The 15,956-nt window shown below is 35.4% G+C and overlaps 1 protein-coding gene across 1 annotated transcript in view; it reads left to right on the forward strand.

Moving 5' to 3' along the window:
* LOC134840423 (uncharacterized) overlaps positions 1–15,956 on the forward strand; it is a gene marked incomplete in the record, with an annotated part of 30,985 nt that overhangs the window by 2,006 nt on the left and 13,023 nt on the right. The window contains 1 exon segment of the mRNA XM_063856213.1: positions 11,768–12,512. Coding sequence (XP_063712283.1) covers positions 11,768–12,512 — 745 coding nt within the window.

Genomic DNA, 15,956 nt, shown 5'->3' on the forward strand with positions numbered 1-15,956 from the left:
TGACTTCAATTTTGTGAGAAAGGCATTAAGCCAATCGGAACGCTTAGAGATTTTGATTTGCTGAAATTTTTCCAGCGTTCCGTCCCTCCAGCATGAGAACCCTCCCCCACCCCCAGCTATTTCTTTGATTACTGTTTAATTAAATTTTACGATCGTTAAGTTTAGAAAGAAAAATATCATTGTTCACACAACCTTACGCTTGTCTTATGAAACGAGTTCAATTTTGTTTCAGTCTAATTCGCATGAATTAGCGCTTAGTTTATTCAAGTTGAGTATCTGAATACTGCTTGTGAGTACAGCATGGGTTTCATCCCCCTTGAAAATTCAGGCAAAATGAAATAAAGCTTATTCCTTTTTAGTTTCACCAGCCAGGGAAACTAAAAAGGTTTTCGGTACTTACATATTACAATCATTCGACATTTAAACAACGGCTAAAACTTTAAGAATGAACTGAAATTATTAAGTAACTTTCATGAATAAAACACAACTTGCAAAGTATAACAATTCATAGGGCTGAACCCAAGTTGGTCTAAAGGAGCCTCCGTAGGGTTGACCGAGACCGTAGCGACCAATGAGTTGGGAGAAGTATTCTTAGGCAAACTTTGCTGCGTACCTCCATCGGATGCTTTCGCAGAAATCGCCTCAGAAGGAGTTGCCAAATCTACAATTCCCGAAATCATGGGCGGCATTTCCACCGTGCCGATTTTGCGGACGTCCATTTTAAGGATGGGCACTTCAGTTTGTTGGAATTCACCAAGGGCGTTCGTCCGAGTCCTCTTCGAATAGGCTTGTGAAAACTCAATCTCCCAATAGGTGTGGTGATTGTATTGATCTTATCAGTCGAATGATGTGCGTAATTAGGTTCGGTTGATTAAGAGGTGGCGGCGAATGTATTGGGGTTGATTACTTTTGTTTTGCGGAACCTTTTGTTTTGTCGTTCTTGTTTATCGACTTTGGCGAAGCTAGTTTAGGCAGTGTTTTCGGGCGGTCGTGCTCGGATGGTTGACTTTGTTCGACTTGCTGTAGCGGATGCAATTGCTGAAGGTGTTAATATGATTTCACTCTCAGGTGGGCGCGACTGATCTGATCGGCAATTTTCAGGTAGTATTGGCAGTGCTGCTAGCCATTGCAGGCTGTACAGTGATACTACAATTGACCAGCTTTGCAGTAGTATTAGGCGTCGTGGATTTACCTGGATTCTTGATAATCACTGTGGGGCTAGGATTCTCGAACTTCGGTATCTTGTCAATCTTTTTCGGAGACGATTGATGTTAGAATTGGTAAGATATTCTTGCATGCCTTCGAGAACTCGGAGATCACTGGAATTTTAATCGGATTCAATGTCTGGGTGATTCCGGGATAGTGATAACTTTCAGTCCGGTCATTTGAGCTTCTTCTTCTTCTTCTTCTTTAAGAAATCTTCCTCTTGAGCTGCACATGGCTGCGTTCCATTTGATCAAATCGAATTCCTCGATTTGGCCTGTTTGTTTCGGGAAGTTTGACATGATTGTGAGCTCGTGAAATTTTTTTTTCTAAAGTTTATTCTCGGGCCTTTGGTGGCGTAACTTTTATCAATTTGCCTTTCTTCATTGGGCTTATAGTCACATCTTGGTAGCTAAATCAAGTTTATGCATAAATTAAATGTTTTTATTGGGTAATCATTTGGTCTGAGTCTCTTGCTAATTCGTCAGCAAGTTTTTAATTGAATAGTTAGTCTTTTTTTCGATCTTGAACCTTTCTAAACATTTTTTTTCCGACCGAGTGGGTCTTTTAACGTCTTAAAAAGTCCTAAGGCTGTGCAATTTTTTGACTTTTCCAAGCTCATCACAGAGCTGCCAACGCTGGTTGGTGTAAATAAAAATATCGTATCGCTAAAAAATTCATCCGATGAAATTACTGAGTGATCTACTGTAATGTCTTCAGTGTGGTCATGGGTATCCCAATCATCAGCTCCAGTTCAGCTCATTAGCTTTTTTCCTTTATATAAGCAAATCTTAATCCGGCCCAAATCAAGTTTTGTTTTGTCGGAGCTTTGATAAAATGAGCCAGATTGTATTAGGTGCCCTGTCAAAATGAGCTACAAAGAGTAAACCCTTGAAAAACTCTGCTCAGCAGTTGTTAGTCATATTAGTAAGACTTTGGTTTTTCGAGGGACATTACTAAAAGTCTCTCTTTGATGTTTCTTATTAGGTGCTCGATCAGTCCCTGGTCCCCCACTGGGCTAACTTTTATACTTTTTTTCTACTTCTTTGGCGCTACATCTCGATCTTTGATCAGTTTTGATCTTTCTAGGATTATCATGCAGTGCTTAATAGTTTTGTAAAAACTTTATAATAGTTTACGGGGGATGGGGGGAGTTCTCTGACATCTGACAAAGGTAAAAAGGTTTCAAAATCCTATCGGCTTTCAAGCACTCTTAACAATTCGTTCTGGCAAAAAACTTGTGTAAAATGGCAAATTTCGATTTTTAAATAATTCTTAGGACAAGCGATATCTCGTTTGCGGTTATCAAAAGTTCCTTTTTTTCAAAAACTTTCAGCACTAAATTTCTGTCTGTCTGTCTGCACTTAGTTTTCCGGCAATTGAAATAAGTTTGAAGTTTCGGTTGCCTTTCTGTTTTGTCACCAGAATAGGTATCAGATAAATTTATAAGTTCATTTACAGAGGTACCATCTTCTAAACTTAATGAGTCAGAGTTTGTTGAAACTGAATCGGTTATTTTCAAAGAAGTTTGAAAAATTAACTGTTTTGCAGTCAACCATGCACGGTTTTTATCTGCAATGCAAACTTTGGCAAACGTATTTTGCTTGATCGCGTTTTACTTAGAACTCTTCAGCAGCGTATTCAAATAATTGTTCACGTTCGATGTCTTTGGTATTTTTGTTCTCACTAATTTGTCGTCTGAGATTGGTGTAGGTTTTTTTGTGGAATGGCGTGAAACGTAGTCGACAAATCATATACCTTTTCTTGACTTGCGTTCAACCTAAAAGGAGTTTATTAAAACTTGATCCACACTTTTTTAGTGAATCATCTGCTTTAAATTATAACGGGTACTGAATAGCAGTTTTGATGGTTAATTTATAGCCAATTTCATTGCTATGGTTTGCAGTTGAGGCCCGAGTTGTGATACCTGATTCTTCTATTAAAACATCGTTTCCTAGGCGATTTTGGCGCCTCTGTTAGATATAATTTTTTAATTATTTTGTCTTCCCTCCGTTTGTCTGTTTTTCGAGAATAATTTTTCCAGTCACGTTATTGGTACTTCCAAATTTTTGATATTCTTTTCTGGGAATCTGATCTGCTGGTTCAATTTGTAAGAAATGATAAATGATTTTTAATTCATTAAGAAAATTCTCTTTGATGAAAGACACTGGACTTGCTGAAGCGTTTTGAACCTTTAGTTGATAATCGTCTTATCAGCGTTTGCTAGTTACACTTAATTGAACTTGGATTAGAAGTCCACTCCTATTGTATTTTGCAAGGTGTCCTCTATATCTGCAGTTTTTACATGATTTTTCTCTTGCAGGGTGTTTTCAAAGCCTTTTTAATTTTTTGTCCGCAATTTCGAGACTTTTGATTTTCACGGATGTTGAGAGTTGATTCATTCATCACGTTGAAGTTTTTTGTTGGTGTAATGATTGGGAGTTTTTAAGTACTAATGGTGAACTGTGAGGACTGGATACCAAACTAAGATCTATCAGAATGGAACCTGATCTAAAGGTGGAACCTGATCTAAGCTACGCTTTATTATTGGATAAATTAGATATTTTACCACTGTAAAGTATTTAATATTAACCAATCATGATCCATCTAACTAACAACCCACTTATTTGTAAGTGCTGAAATTACTTGTAATTTCAGCAGCAGAGAGATTTGAATTTAACTTAGAAATTAGTTACCTCTCCGAGAGAACTTCAGCAGTTGCAAAAAGTCAGTATACTCTAGATCTATTGAGCCTAGTAGAGACTAGTTAAACACCCTGAGACTAGTAGATATAAGAGTAAGATTAGGATCGGTATTAGACTAATAAGTTGCACCAATCTATCCGGCCGAAAATAAGATAGCGTGACGAGCAGACGGTGTACCCTATCCGAAATTACTCTATGAGTTAACCTCAAGGACTTAACTCATCTGGTGCGACCAGTGATCCCTAAGTGAACCAACATATAATTTATACCCCACATTACCACAAGACTTAAATAGAACAAGACACATTAGTCAAAATCAAAATACAGTTGAAATAAATAGACAAATTATACATCCACGAAGAAATAGAAATTTTCAAACCCCTAGAGTTCATTTTGATATACCCCAGTCACCAACACCAACTACTTCAGAAAATTTAAGTAGTACATTGCCAGAAACTCCCACACTCCTTTCACAACATAGCACCTCAAGTATACCTTCAGATTACTTAGGTTCAACACCGACATCTGAAGAAATACATGAAAATCCCTTTAACCCCCCCAATCCCACCCACGACTACCATATTGGGCAACACACTCATTTACACAAGGTGAACCAAACATAGTAAATGAACCAACAGGTATTTCTACGGATACAACACCATCATCACTACCAGAAACATTATCACTACCGTCAACACCATCACTAAGTCAAATCTCACCGAAGCTTTTCCCTTTAAATTTCCCGAATAACCTCGACGCTAGATATCGAGAACAATCAACATCAAATATCCCTTTGGAACACTAGATTGGAACACATTCGTAGCACCTCCACCATTATTTGGACAACATCAAGATAGTAACCGACTCCACAGTTGGGCACTCAATAGACTACAATATAGACAGGATATCCACGAAGATATTCGTGAACAGAATATTCAAATACTTCAACAAAATAGTCTCTAATTAAAATTTGAAATCACGATCAAACTTAATAATATTGTTCAACATCCCTACCAACTAAATCTACCAAATAAAACAGCTCAATCGCTACCACCACAATTTATAACAACTGAAGTAATATATAAATACTATAGATATACAAAAACACGATTGGTTACATAACATATTATAACCCATACTCAGGATTATCATACACATGTATATTCTAAAAATATTAACATTTCAACACATCTTCTTTCTAATATTTTCCGACCAAAACACAAATTATTCTCCTCGCACAGGGCCCCAGGATTTATAAGTAACACACTATGATTGTGAAGAAAACGAACAAAAAACACTACACCAATATGCAATAAATCAAGTATCACAATGCGAAACAGAACCACAAGCTATAGAAACTACAAATGTAATAGCAACATTATATTCAAAAGCACGAGCAACAATAGTCACAGGATATAAAATTACAGCAACACTTTCCGAAAAGAAAGTACATTGTTCACAAGTTTCCAACGGAAATAAAAACCGACTTAATCACGAATCATTTTACCAAAGTAATATAGAACGACTTTTACATTCTAAATCCCGATGATTGTAAAACTGAATTACTCAGACTGAATATCACAAGAAGAAAAACACAGACAGAAAAATAGTAAATTTTCAAGTCTTTGCCGATTCTGTACATCAAGCAGAACTTGAACGATATCAAGGACATATAAAATTAGACGAAAAATACCCATATAACGGCCTACTCGGAAGATTAACTTATGACATACACGATAAACACTGGATACCACACATTGGAATAAATGACCCTTCAAACTGCAAAGCAGACACAAAAAATAAAAGATATCAAGAAATAATGTTTTTTGATTGGAAAATACAACTCGAAAAAGTACAACTCACACGAGATTTATCTGATAACACAATGATCTATCAAGGAATTACATTACCCTGCAAAAATGATCAAGGTTATTGTGACCCTATACAAGGACCCAAGCAACAATTGTTTGGTTTCCCGAAGATACATGCACAACATTTCAAATAGCAAAAATACGCGCTCGAATGATAAAATTTCATGAAAAATGTTTTATAGAATCAATTCCATACGAACAGGTAAACCCATCTCGTAAACAAAGCAATTATTCTAGACATCTCCATGATTTTGAAAAAAAATTAACACGTTTTCAAATCTATCAAGAAACAGAATTTGCATGTAAATACAGAAATCCGCTATATAAGACACAATACTCCGAAATACTTGTCGAATACGAAAAAGGTTTCGACATGACCACTGGAAAAATAAAATTTTACCCTTATGCCACAAGTCATCCTATAAATGAAGGAACATCATACCTCCCAGTTAACTTTCTAAAAAGCAAAGGTCAACCTGGTGGAAAACTAAAACCATGTGACAGTAAAGGCACACGGTGACAAGAACTATCACTAATGAATTGCACCTATTTTGGTAATATTCATTATGATATCCACTTAGACATGAAATTAGACTACACAATTAGTAGAATTTTTTATGAAATGTCACTTTTTAAATTAGAAACACAACTATGCGAATTGGAAAGAACACAAATCCTACAATCACTCGCACCAACAGTACTAAAAATACCTTACGCGGGATAATTATTATCAGGAAACAGATCAAATTTTCTTGATTACGAAGGAAACAGTTTATGGTTTTATACTTGCACTAAAAAGTATCACCATAATATGTCTTTGAAGACAAACGTTGTTTTAAAAGAATCACTATATTCTTTTAAAGTAGAGGACATTTTGTCGATACACTTTCAAAACGAATTTTTTTTTGGATACCGCAGTCCCATGAGGACAGGAAAATAGCCACAATGTAGTACAATTAAATCCTGATGAAGATAAATACTACCTACTTACACCATACCCTACATTAATGCAATCACTAAAAAAGTTTTCACCCGAAAGCATCAGAGCTATCGCTCGTAACCCAAATATTGATTTGCAATCAATTGGAATATATTTAAAATCTGATATCCAACATAACATTAGAACACAACAGTTTCAGGAATTATTAACACAAATGGACACAAAACAACGACAATCAATTGACCAAAATTTAAGAAAATTTGTCGAAACTGCAGGATTTGCAGACATTTATACACAAGACTATAGCGGATATTTTAAAGATATTAAAGACTACATATATTTAAACGGTGAAAATACAGACCACAAGATATTTCACCTATAAATATTTTCAGTTTTGTCACCTTAAAGAACGAAATTCTAGCTTTGCTAGGATAACCCTATTACATCTTAGAAAAATTAACTATCTTATACGCCATGTTTAAATTTATAGGATTTCTTTTCTCACTATTAAAAGGAATCTATAACACATGCGCTATGCACACACAAGTAAACCGACAAGCAACTGTAGCAGGTATACTATTTGCAGGATTTTTTGGATTTTTTTGTCATCAATTAACAAAATACTTCTAAATGCACAAATAAAAGAATATAATACAAAAATATCCACAAGACAAAACACATTCGACGAAGAACATAATAATATAGATATAACACCTACCACACCACAGTTGCCACCCTTACCACAAAACCATCCATCATCAATAGTTCCCCGTAATTTCCGAAACCTAGCAATCACAAATAGTCCAAATTCTAGACCAAATGCAACACAAAGTCCCATCCAACACATAATGACACATCATTCACAAAATGATAATACATATGAACAAATTATAGAACAACCTCACACCACCACTTTTCAATCTCAAAATAATCATTTTTTTAGCCCACGATGAGCCGACAACTAGGATCCCTCCATCGCTCAAATTCCCACCCAGCCAACCTCCAAACACAAATCCCAATAATCCCATTTTTGCTTTCCCACCACACGATTTTCCAATTATTAAAATACCATCAAGCACGAATTCTGATACTAACTCAGATATTTCAGTATTTCATTTTATCTCACAAATTGATAACTCTAATGTAGAAACCCCAGACGAATTTGCAGACTCCGAACCATCTCCCTCTACCTATACCCATACCAACTCCTCAGTTTTTTCAAAACCCCCTTTTCAACCAATCCCATCCAGTCATCCACTCCCACCCGTTTCTACTCCTTCTTATGCTTCCCAAGTAATTCCAACCTATTCTCCACTTCATTCCGACAGATCATATAATAATTCCCCAGATACCCCCCAAATTTCCCAGGAGCTAGATAATTTTATTACTTTACAACAACAATTAATACACCCCAACACTCTTACAATACATCAACTATCATCCATAATAACATCCTCAAATCCACCTACCCCACACCCTCCTCAGCTTACACTCCATCATTAGCACAATCATCCACATCCACCGAAACACCTACCAGCACTCACCGAGCTTATCGCACTTTTAAACAAAAAATTCCAAATCACCCATTCCCAACCAAACCCGGAACAACCCGCGAATATAATAACCATCCAGAACACAACAACACGAAAAATTTTCTTGAAATCACCTTACCCTCATTTCCGCAATATAAACTAAATACACCTACCAATACTAATGACACACGCAATTTTGTTGATGAGCACGTTTTAATGCCAACACTTCATTGGACAGCTTATTATAATTATACTAACCCCCTTTGCCTACCATTAGCTAATACTCATGACAGTATCGAGAAGAACAAAAACATGTTATATAGACTCACCACAACACTAACACCAGGACAACTTACTTACTTTGGATGTAAGAAATTATTAAAAACATTCACCGCACCCCGAGCTAAAGATTTTGCAATAGAATACTACGATCATAATATCATCCGCCCTAATCAAGATCAATTTTTAGATGAAGACCGCTTCGCAAACCCGCAACTAACAGAAAAATTTTTCATCAAAACAACATATGTATTTACACTTAATATTTTTGATAGAAAGCATGATCATAATATTTCAGAATCACTAGTTCATATTCAAGCATACGAGAGCTTCTATGATACATTTCAGTTATTTTCACTAACCTTTCACTTTCTTTCACCACGAGAAAGCAATTTGCACTGTTCCCACGATATTATGTTACGCACTAAACAAACGCACACATATACATATTATCGTTTTATACAAAATCATTTTGATTTACACACCCCATCAAGTCAACCTCACCATCGTTTTCAGTTTCTTAACTCAAAATACACGTCACCGTTTTTCCTTAATTTTACATATTGCATTAAAGATACTAACATCCACGGCATCCTCCGCAACTATGACCCAGTTACCCAAATGTATAAATTCTGTCCCATCACAAAGACCTTCAATGCCAAAGAATCAAGACCCTTCCTTATCCCGCATGAATTCATCCAAGCTATTGAAATACCCATATTAGAATTCATTCTCAATACTAAATATATTCATAAAATATATAACCTCATCCAAAACACACCTTACGAGTTTGCAGTAGGCACAGAAGAACTAAACACCATCAAGGCACTTCAATTGCTTTAGCCACTTCTACAAACTAAAAAAATCATACGCATACTAGCCAAATTATTAACAACATCAGACATGATTCACGACATCTTCCCCTATGGCTTTTGCCCAGAAGATTAAGGTAAATATAATTTGAAATACTTTTAACTAAAAAATTTAAATTTGTACTAACCATTTTCTATCAATGTTTAATTTATTCTTTTAGTCTTCGCACCAAAATCATCTACAAAACAGAAAAAAAAAATAAAAAAACAAGCTTGTTAAATTATCTTAAAACTATTTAACTTCTTGCACTAAATAATGTAGTAAAATTCATAGCAAATGTAGTAATTTTATATTATAAATTATTTCCCCATGAAGCAATAAACTTGAAATACGATGAAAATTTATAATTTTAAACTTCCCCAAAACGCAGTAAAATTCAAAATCTATGCAATAAATTGATAAAATGAGAAAACAGTACTAACTTTTCCAATATTTTCAGTCATTCGCACAAGAATTCTATCCAAACTCGAACAGCTCGCCCACGAAGAATTGTTTAAATAATGATTTTAATTTTCAAGCTTTCATTATCAACAACTCTTTTACACGATAACAAGTTTCAAACTTTCCTTTAACCCGGTTGGAAAGGAATTATACGCTAAATCAAACTAACCAATGCAGATTACTAAACACCACAAATCATAAAATAACAGCATGACTAAGAAATGAAAAGCAACGGTACCCAAACCGGATTAACCCAGCTTAAAACTGGATAATTTATTCTTTTGAAGACTATTATAAAATCTAAGAAAGAAATAACAAAAAACAAAAAAGTCGCAAGACAAACCCATACCAAAAACAATTTGATTTTTGAAAAAAGGACACAACCAAAGTAACATAAGAAAGACCAACAGAAAACCAACATGAAACGTTATCACATAACAGGACCTCTCAAAGAAACAGCATGCAATCTTACTCCCTCTCCTGGCCTAACCCACCAGAGAAGGACGCCCTGAGCATGCTCTATAGCCAGCCTAACCCACCGCGCTACATCCACGCTTTGTGACCACACTTCTATTTTTAATAAGAGGTACTCAAGGGCGAGTAACTCTTCAAAAATAACTAAACTAAAACAAAACGCTTTTATGAAAACGACTAACTAAGTTCATGATTAAAAAACCAAATTAACAAAAATTTATAAAATGTAAATCATACTTTGCAGCATATAGATCATACACAACAACAAAGACGAACATCCAAAGACTAGATGATCCCATCACACTCGAACAAAAAAATGGCTAAACAACCGACATGCGGTCCAGAATCACGACTCAAAGGATTTAGAGTACGACTTGACTTCGCAGAAAAGGACTTCATTAAACTAGACCAATGACCATCTCGATGCTCAAGTATACGTACAGATCCGAGTTACAAGGCATCCCTTCCACACACGATCTTCACGCCATTCCCAGACGAGGCTACACACAAAACAGTTCTCTACTAAAACAGAAAAACCTGACATAGCAAACCATTTTGAAATCGGATTGATTTCATTGGGGATCACAGTCGTTGTCGAATGACGCAATGACAATTTCCTATCCCTAATTCCAGCGTCCTGGAACGTTCTTCTTCAAGAGGAACCGGATAAGAAACTGATGTTCGCCAAATGCCAACGTTCATCATCCATCCTTCAAATTGCAGAGAATAAATATAAGTCTAAAAAACTCTGTAAACCCCGGATGGGTGGAACTTGATCTAAACTACATGTTATTATTGGATAAATTAGATATTTTACCACTGTAAATTATTTAATATAAACCAATCATAATCCATCTAACTAACAACCCACTTTTTTGTAAGTGCTGAAATTACTTGTAATTTCAGCACCAGAGAGATTTGAATTTAACTTAGAAATTAGTTACCTCTCCGAGAGAACTTCAGCAGTTGCAATAAGCCAGTATACTCTAGATCTATTGAGCCTAGCAGAGACTAGTTAAACACCCTGAGACTATTAGATATAAGAGTAAGATTAGGATCGGTATTAGACTAAGAAGTTGCACGAATCTATCCGGCCGAAAAAAAAGATAGCGTGACGAGCAGACGGTGTACCCTATCCGAAGTTACTCTATGAGTCAACCTCAAGGACTTAACTCAAGAAGTAAAATTTTACACTTTTCAAAAAACCTTTTGAGTTCAGAGAATCTAAGGGAAATTTAACTAGAAAACTGATGTTTTTCACATGTTGATATATGTCTGATGCGGTCTCAGTCTACCTTAGTCATGCCCGCGGTGGCAACAATTAGCAGATACGAAAATTGCTTTGGTTCTTTTGTAACAGATTTTCGATAACTTGTTTGCAAATCTTGCAAATTGTTAATCATTCGCGTTTCATAAACGGTTTTAGCAGTCATGTATCGGATGTTTTAGGAAACCGAATGGGATTTCGACTACGGAAACTACTACAGTGGTGGAAACTCGCATGTTCTAAATTTGGAGCTAAGCGAGGAAAACGAAATGAAAGCCGTGAAGTTTTATTTTAAATCGACTTTTGACGGAAACTCGAAGTCGTTCAAAGTAAAAGACAACAGGCTGAAATCCTACTTTTTAAAATTCAAACCCAGTCGAGAGGGCTCCTTCATTTGGGAGTACGAGATCGTGAACTGGAGGGTGTTCAAGAAGAATATCCCTATGGTGTTCTCGCCCGAAGTGCGAATTGTTGACGAGTCGAAACGAGAGTGGCATGGGCTCCAACTCGGCAGGTTTGTACAGTTCAGGTGCGATGCATACTCCTTCTTCGCATCCGAAGAGAACGCCAACACGCAATTAGTATGGGCTTTAGAAGGAGTCCGGATTCCCAAGTACAGCAAAAACCGAAAAATAATTACCGAAGTTGACCTTGAGGATTATATAATGTCTCAAACATTGGTGATAAACGCAGTCCAGTTCTCTGACATAGGCAGGTACACTTGCACCTTCACTGAAAGCCGTGAAAAAGTGAAATCAACGTACAAAACTTTGAATTACGAAGGAAGTGACCCTGGGGCCTTTTTGCCGCAGATGTTTCTGGAGAGTGACCAGATCTTCTTCTCAGCCAAACGGATTTGGTCAGCTACAGGGAACAGCGATCCAGCCAACCTGGTTTTATCAGCCGATAAACTTTGTGCCATCACAGGTCAGACAGCAAAAATTATGAAAATAATCTTGAGAAAACCTTTTACGCACACCAAGTTTTACTGTCAGTTGTCAAAAATCACAGGTGATAAAGGTCTGTTAAAAAGCTCGTATACACTGAAAACATAATATAAGAGTATTTTTTTAGTTTTCAGAAAAACGCTGATAATTTTTCTAGGAAAGCCTGATTTTCAGCCTGAAAATAATCGTGATCCATATAAAAACAATTTCCGCGCTCATCTAGATGAAAAAAAATGGCCAGCTTATAGGAAAGAAAGTTATAGACGATATGAGGGCTATTGCGAAAAAGACATACCGAAAAAGGTTGTACAGTACAGCAGTGCCCGAAAAAGTTTTGTCAACAGAAAAACTTCTGTTCAACAGAGCCGAAATGTTTTTTCCTGAACAGTGCCTTAGTTGTCTTGTGTGTTGTTGAAAATTCTCCACTATGGAAGCATTTCAATCAAACTTACAACTTTTTTCGTCTGAAATGTTTTCGAATCATTAAAGTTTTCGGGTTCAAAAGTTTGAGTTTTTATTTCTTGATACCTAAGGTTATCGAATGCCACTGAATGCTCTTTTTGTTGCCGTATTTTTATAGGTTTTGGCCAGATGACGCTCCACACTTGAAAAAAAAACACTGCATGTTAAGAAATTTTTCTTTTGCTTTGAATTTCTCATCAGAACGCAAAACAGTACGATACAACAAAGTCCAAAATATCGAGAATAAGTGTGGAAAAAAAGAGTCCAGGTTTCCAAAAAAACTGAAACTTCATCTCAGTTTTGAAAATCTAGAAAAATTAGTTGAAATCAGAAAGTTTTCATTGTTCATTGTTTGGAATGCTAAATAATTTTTAAAAGAAACCAAACCAAACTTCATAATTTGGTATCGTAGCTGAATCCTCTCAAAACCCCGATGGCATTATTAGGATGGTATGAATCTATCATAAGGTATCTGTAGTTTTTGTTATTTTAGTATCATAAGGTCGTTAATTATCGCTTTTTCTGTAGTCTCCCAGTGATCGCCGTTTTCAAGCGCTGATGCGTGTAGAATTCAAATTTTTTGCATAGCTGAACCTGCAATATTTCAGAGATATTTCAGTAATGATTGTGAATTAAATTGACCATGAATTAAAAATTTATTCGCTTAGGAATTGTTGCCTTATACTTCTTCCTGATATATAAATTATAATCTTGGCCGAATCAAGAGGAAAAATGCAAGATTACTAACAGAAACTTGAAAATTGAACACTCTTCAAGTGACGACAAAAGTATGTCTTAACTTGACAAGGATAACAGGGGCGAATCTAAGATTTCTCGAGGAGGGGCCGGTTTTTTCAAAAAACAGTTTTTAGTTCAATAGATTTTCCGAGCGCTCCCTGAGCAATATGAAAACCCAAGACTGATGAATTTTTTAAAACATAAGTCAAAAATGTTTTGGGCACTTTTTGGTAAATTTAGACCAAAAACTTTTTAGCGCGTTTTTTAGCGCGCGCTTCCGTTCAAAATTAGTATACATTGGTGGCCCTAAAAATTTTTGAGTTGTTCGGCCAAAAATAAATGTGAAGTAATACCAAAGGGGGACACTGCGTCATGTGATTTTTTAGGCAATTGGAAAATTTTATTTAAGCAACAAAAATTCCAATTTTTTCTCACAAATTAGATTTTTTTGTCAACGAATTACATTTTTTATTGATATGGCCTAATATAATGATCACAATATTCAGACAAAAAGTATACAAAACCAAATTTCACTGCCAGTAAATCAACTGGTATACAATTCTCCGTTCTTACAATTCATTCTTCAGCTCTCAAAAGCGCTGATCGGTTGCTGCAATTTCAACACGTTAACATAATATTGAGCTTTCTGCGAAACTTGCAGGATGTTTGACAAAAAGTGAAGAAAAAAAGAAATATAAACAATAAACTCAACGTTTTCCCATAATTGTAACAACTCAAAAAAGGCATTTCTTTATGAAATTTGTTTAGTCCATTTTAGTTCAAAATTTTTTTTCTGGCTGCTAAAGTGATTGTAAATTGAGCTATTAGCAGACTTCAGTAAAATATGATTTCGTTCAAAAACTTTTTCAGTGAACAAAAATTGTTTTACAACAATAAAAATAATTCGGCAGAGTTTAAAATTAAAAATGCAAACTTTTTTATAAAAGTTTTAGCATTACTTGACCTGTAAATTCCCACTTCTTATTAGAAAAACAAATGATGATTTTCAATTGTATTCATCATTCAAAACAACTTCTTTCTAATCCCATTGAAGAGAACTGTAATTTTCAGTAATCAAAACGATATAGTAAGAAAAAGAAACACAAGAGAGACTCGTGCAAATATTGAAGACAGAAAAAAAAAATAATATTAATAAGTAATAATTATCATTTGGTTACACAGAGCAATAATGTATTACCCATAATAATATCGGCTAGTTTTGAGTTTCATCAAAAATTCTGTTCACCAAAACCGACTTGAATTAGTTCAGTATACTTTTGTCTTCATATGGAATATATTTTTATGGAATATTTTATCATTTAGGTCGGATATGTGGCATGTACATCGGACTAATAAGTCGGCAATATTTGTACGAAGATGCAAAAAAAAGCAAAAACAAGACTGCTCGTATGTCAAGGCAAAGCCTTGAATGTTCCGACTGCCCCTTAATCCATATCGAATAGTTTTGCCCCTTAATTCCATATCGAAAAAACAGTAGGTTTTGGACAATATCAAAGTTCAAGTGTGAAAAGTTGAGTAGTACGAAATTAATACCACCTACTAGCTAACCTCAAATCGATTGGAACGATTTTGTTGTGCGGGATAATTGGCGACGCATAAATATTTCCCGTTAGGCTTTCAGGATAATGGATAAATTCTGCAAAGCGCGCGTAAATTAGTCCGGAGCACGGCCAATCTGACAACTTTCAAAGTCCAAAGACTTCAAACTCTGACAACTTTCAAAAAGTCCAAAAACTAAACCAGGGAATGGAGCTGATAATCTTAAAACTTACACCCAAAATGGCAAAAATAAAAAATTTGTTATTCATCCCAAAAAACTGAAAAATTAAAAGCAAATTTTAGCAATGAAAAATTTTGCAATGTTTCAAGACACATCAATTCATAAACATACACGCTCACTAAACAGACAAAACCAAGAAGACGAGTTAGTTCCAAAGTTCAACATTATACTTACAGAGGTAAGAAACCAAAAAACAACATATTAATACGATTAAAATGATAGTTTTCAGAAAAAATAGAACGTTAATTAAGCCGACAAAAGGTGAGACTAAAAGCAATATGCCGAACCTTTGGCACCTCAAAAACGAGCTATATCACTTCGCCGAAGACAATTGTGCGACAAAAATCATTGTTTCATGGTAAATTTTTCTCAATTTACAGACTCGGTAAGCAGTCAATTTCTTCCAGAGTTTTTAAACGTTGT

The sequence above is a fragment of the Symsagittifera roscoffensis genome, chromosome 1 (assembly GCF_963678635.1).
Source record: "Symsagittifera roscoffensis chromosome 1, txSymRosc1.1, whole genome shotgun sequence".
Lineage (NCBI taxonomy): Eukaryota > Metazoa > Xenacoelomorpha > Acoela > Convolutidae > Symsagittifera > Symsagittifera roscoffensis.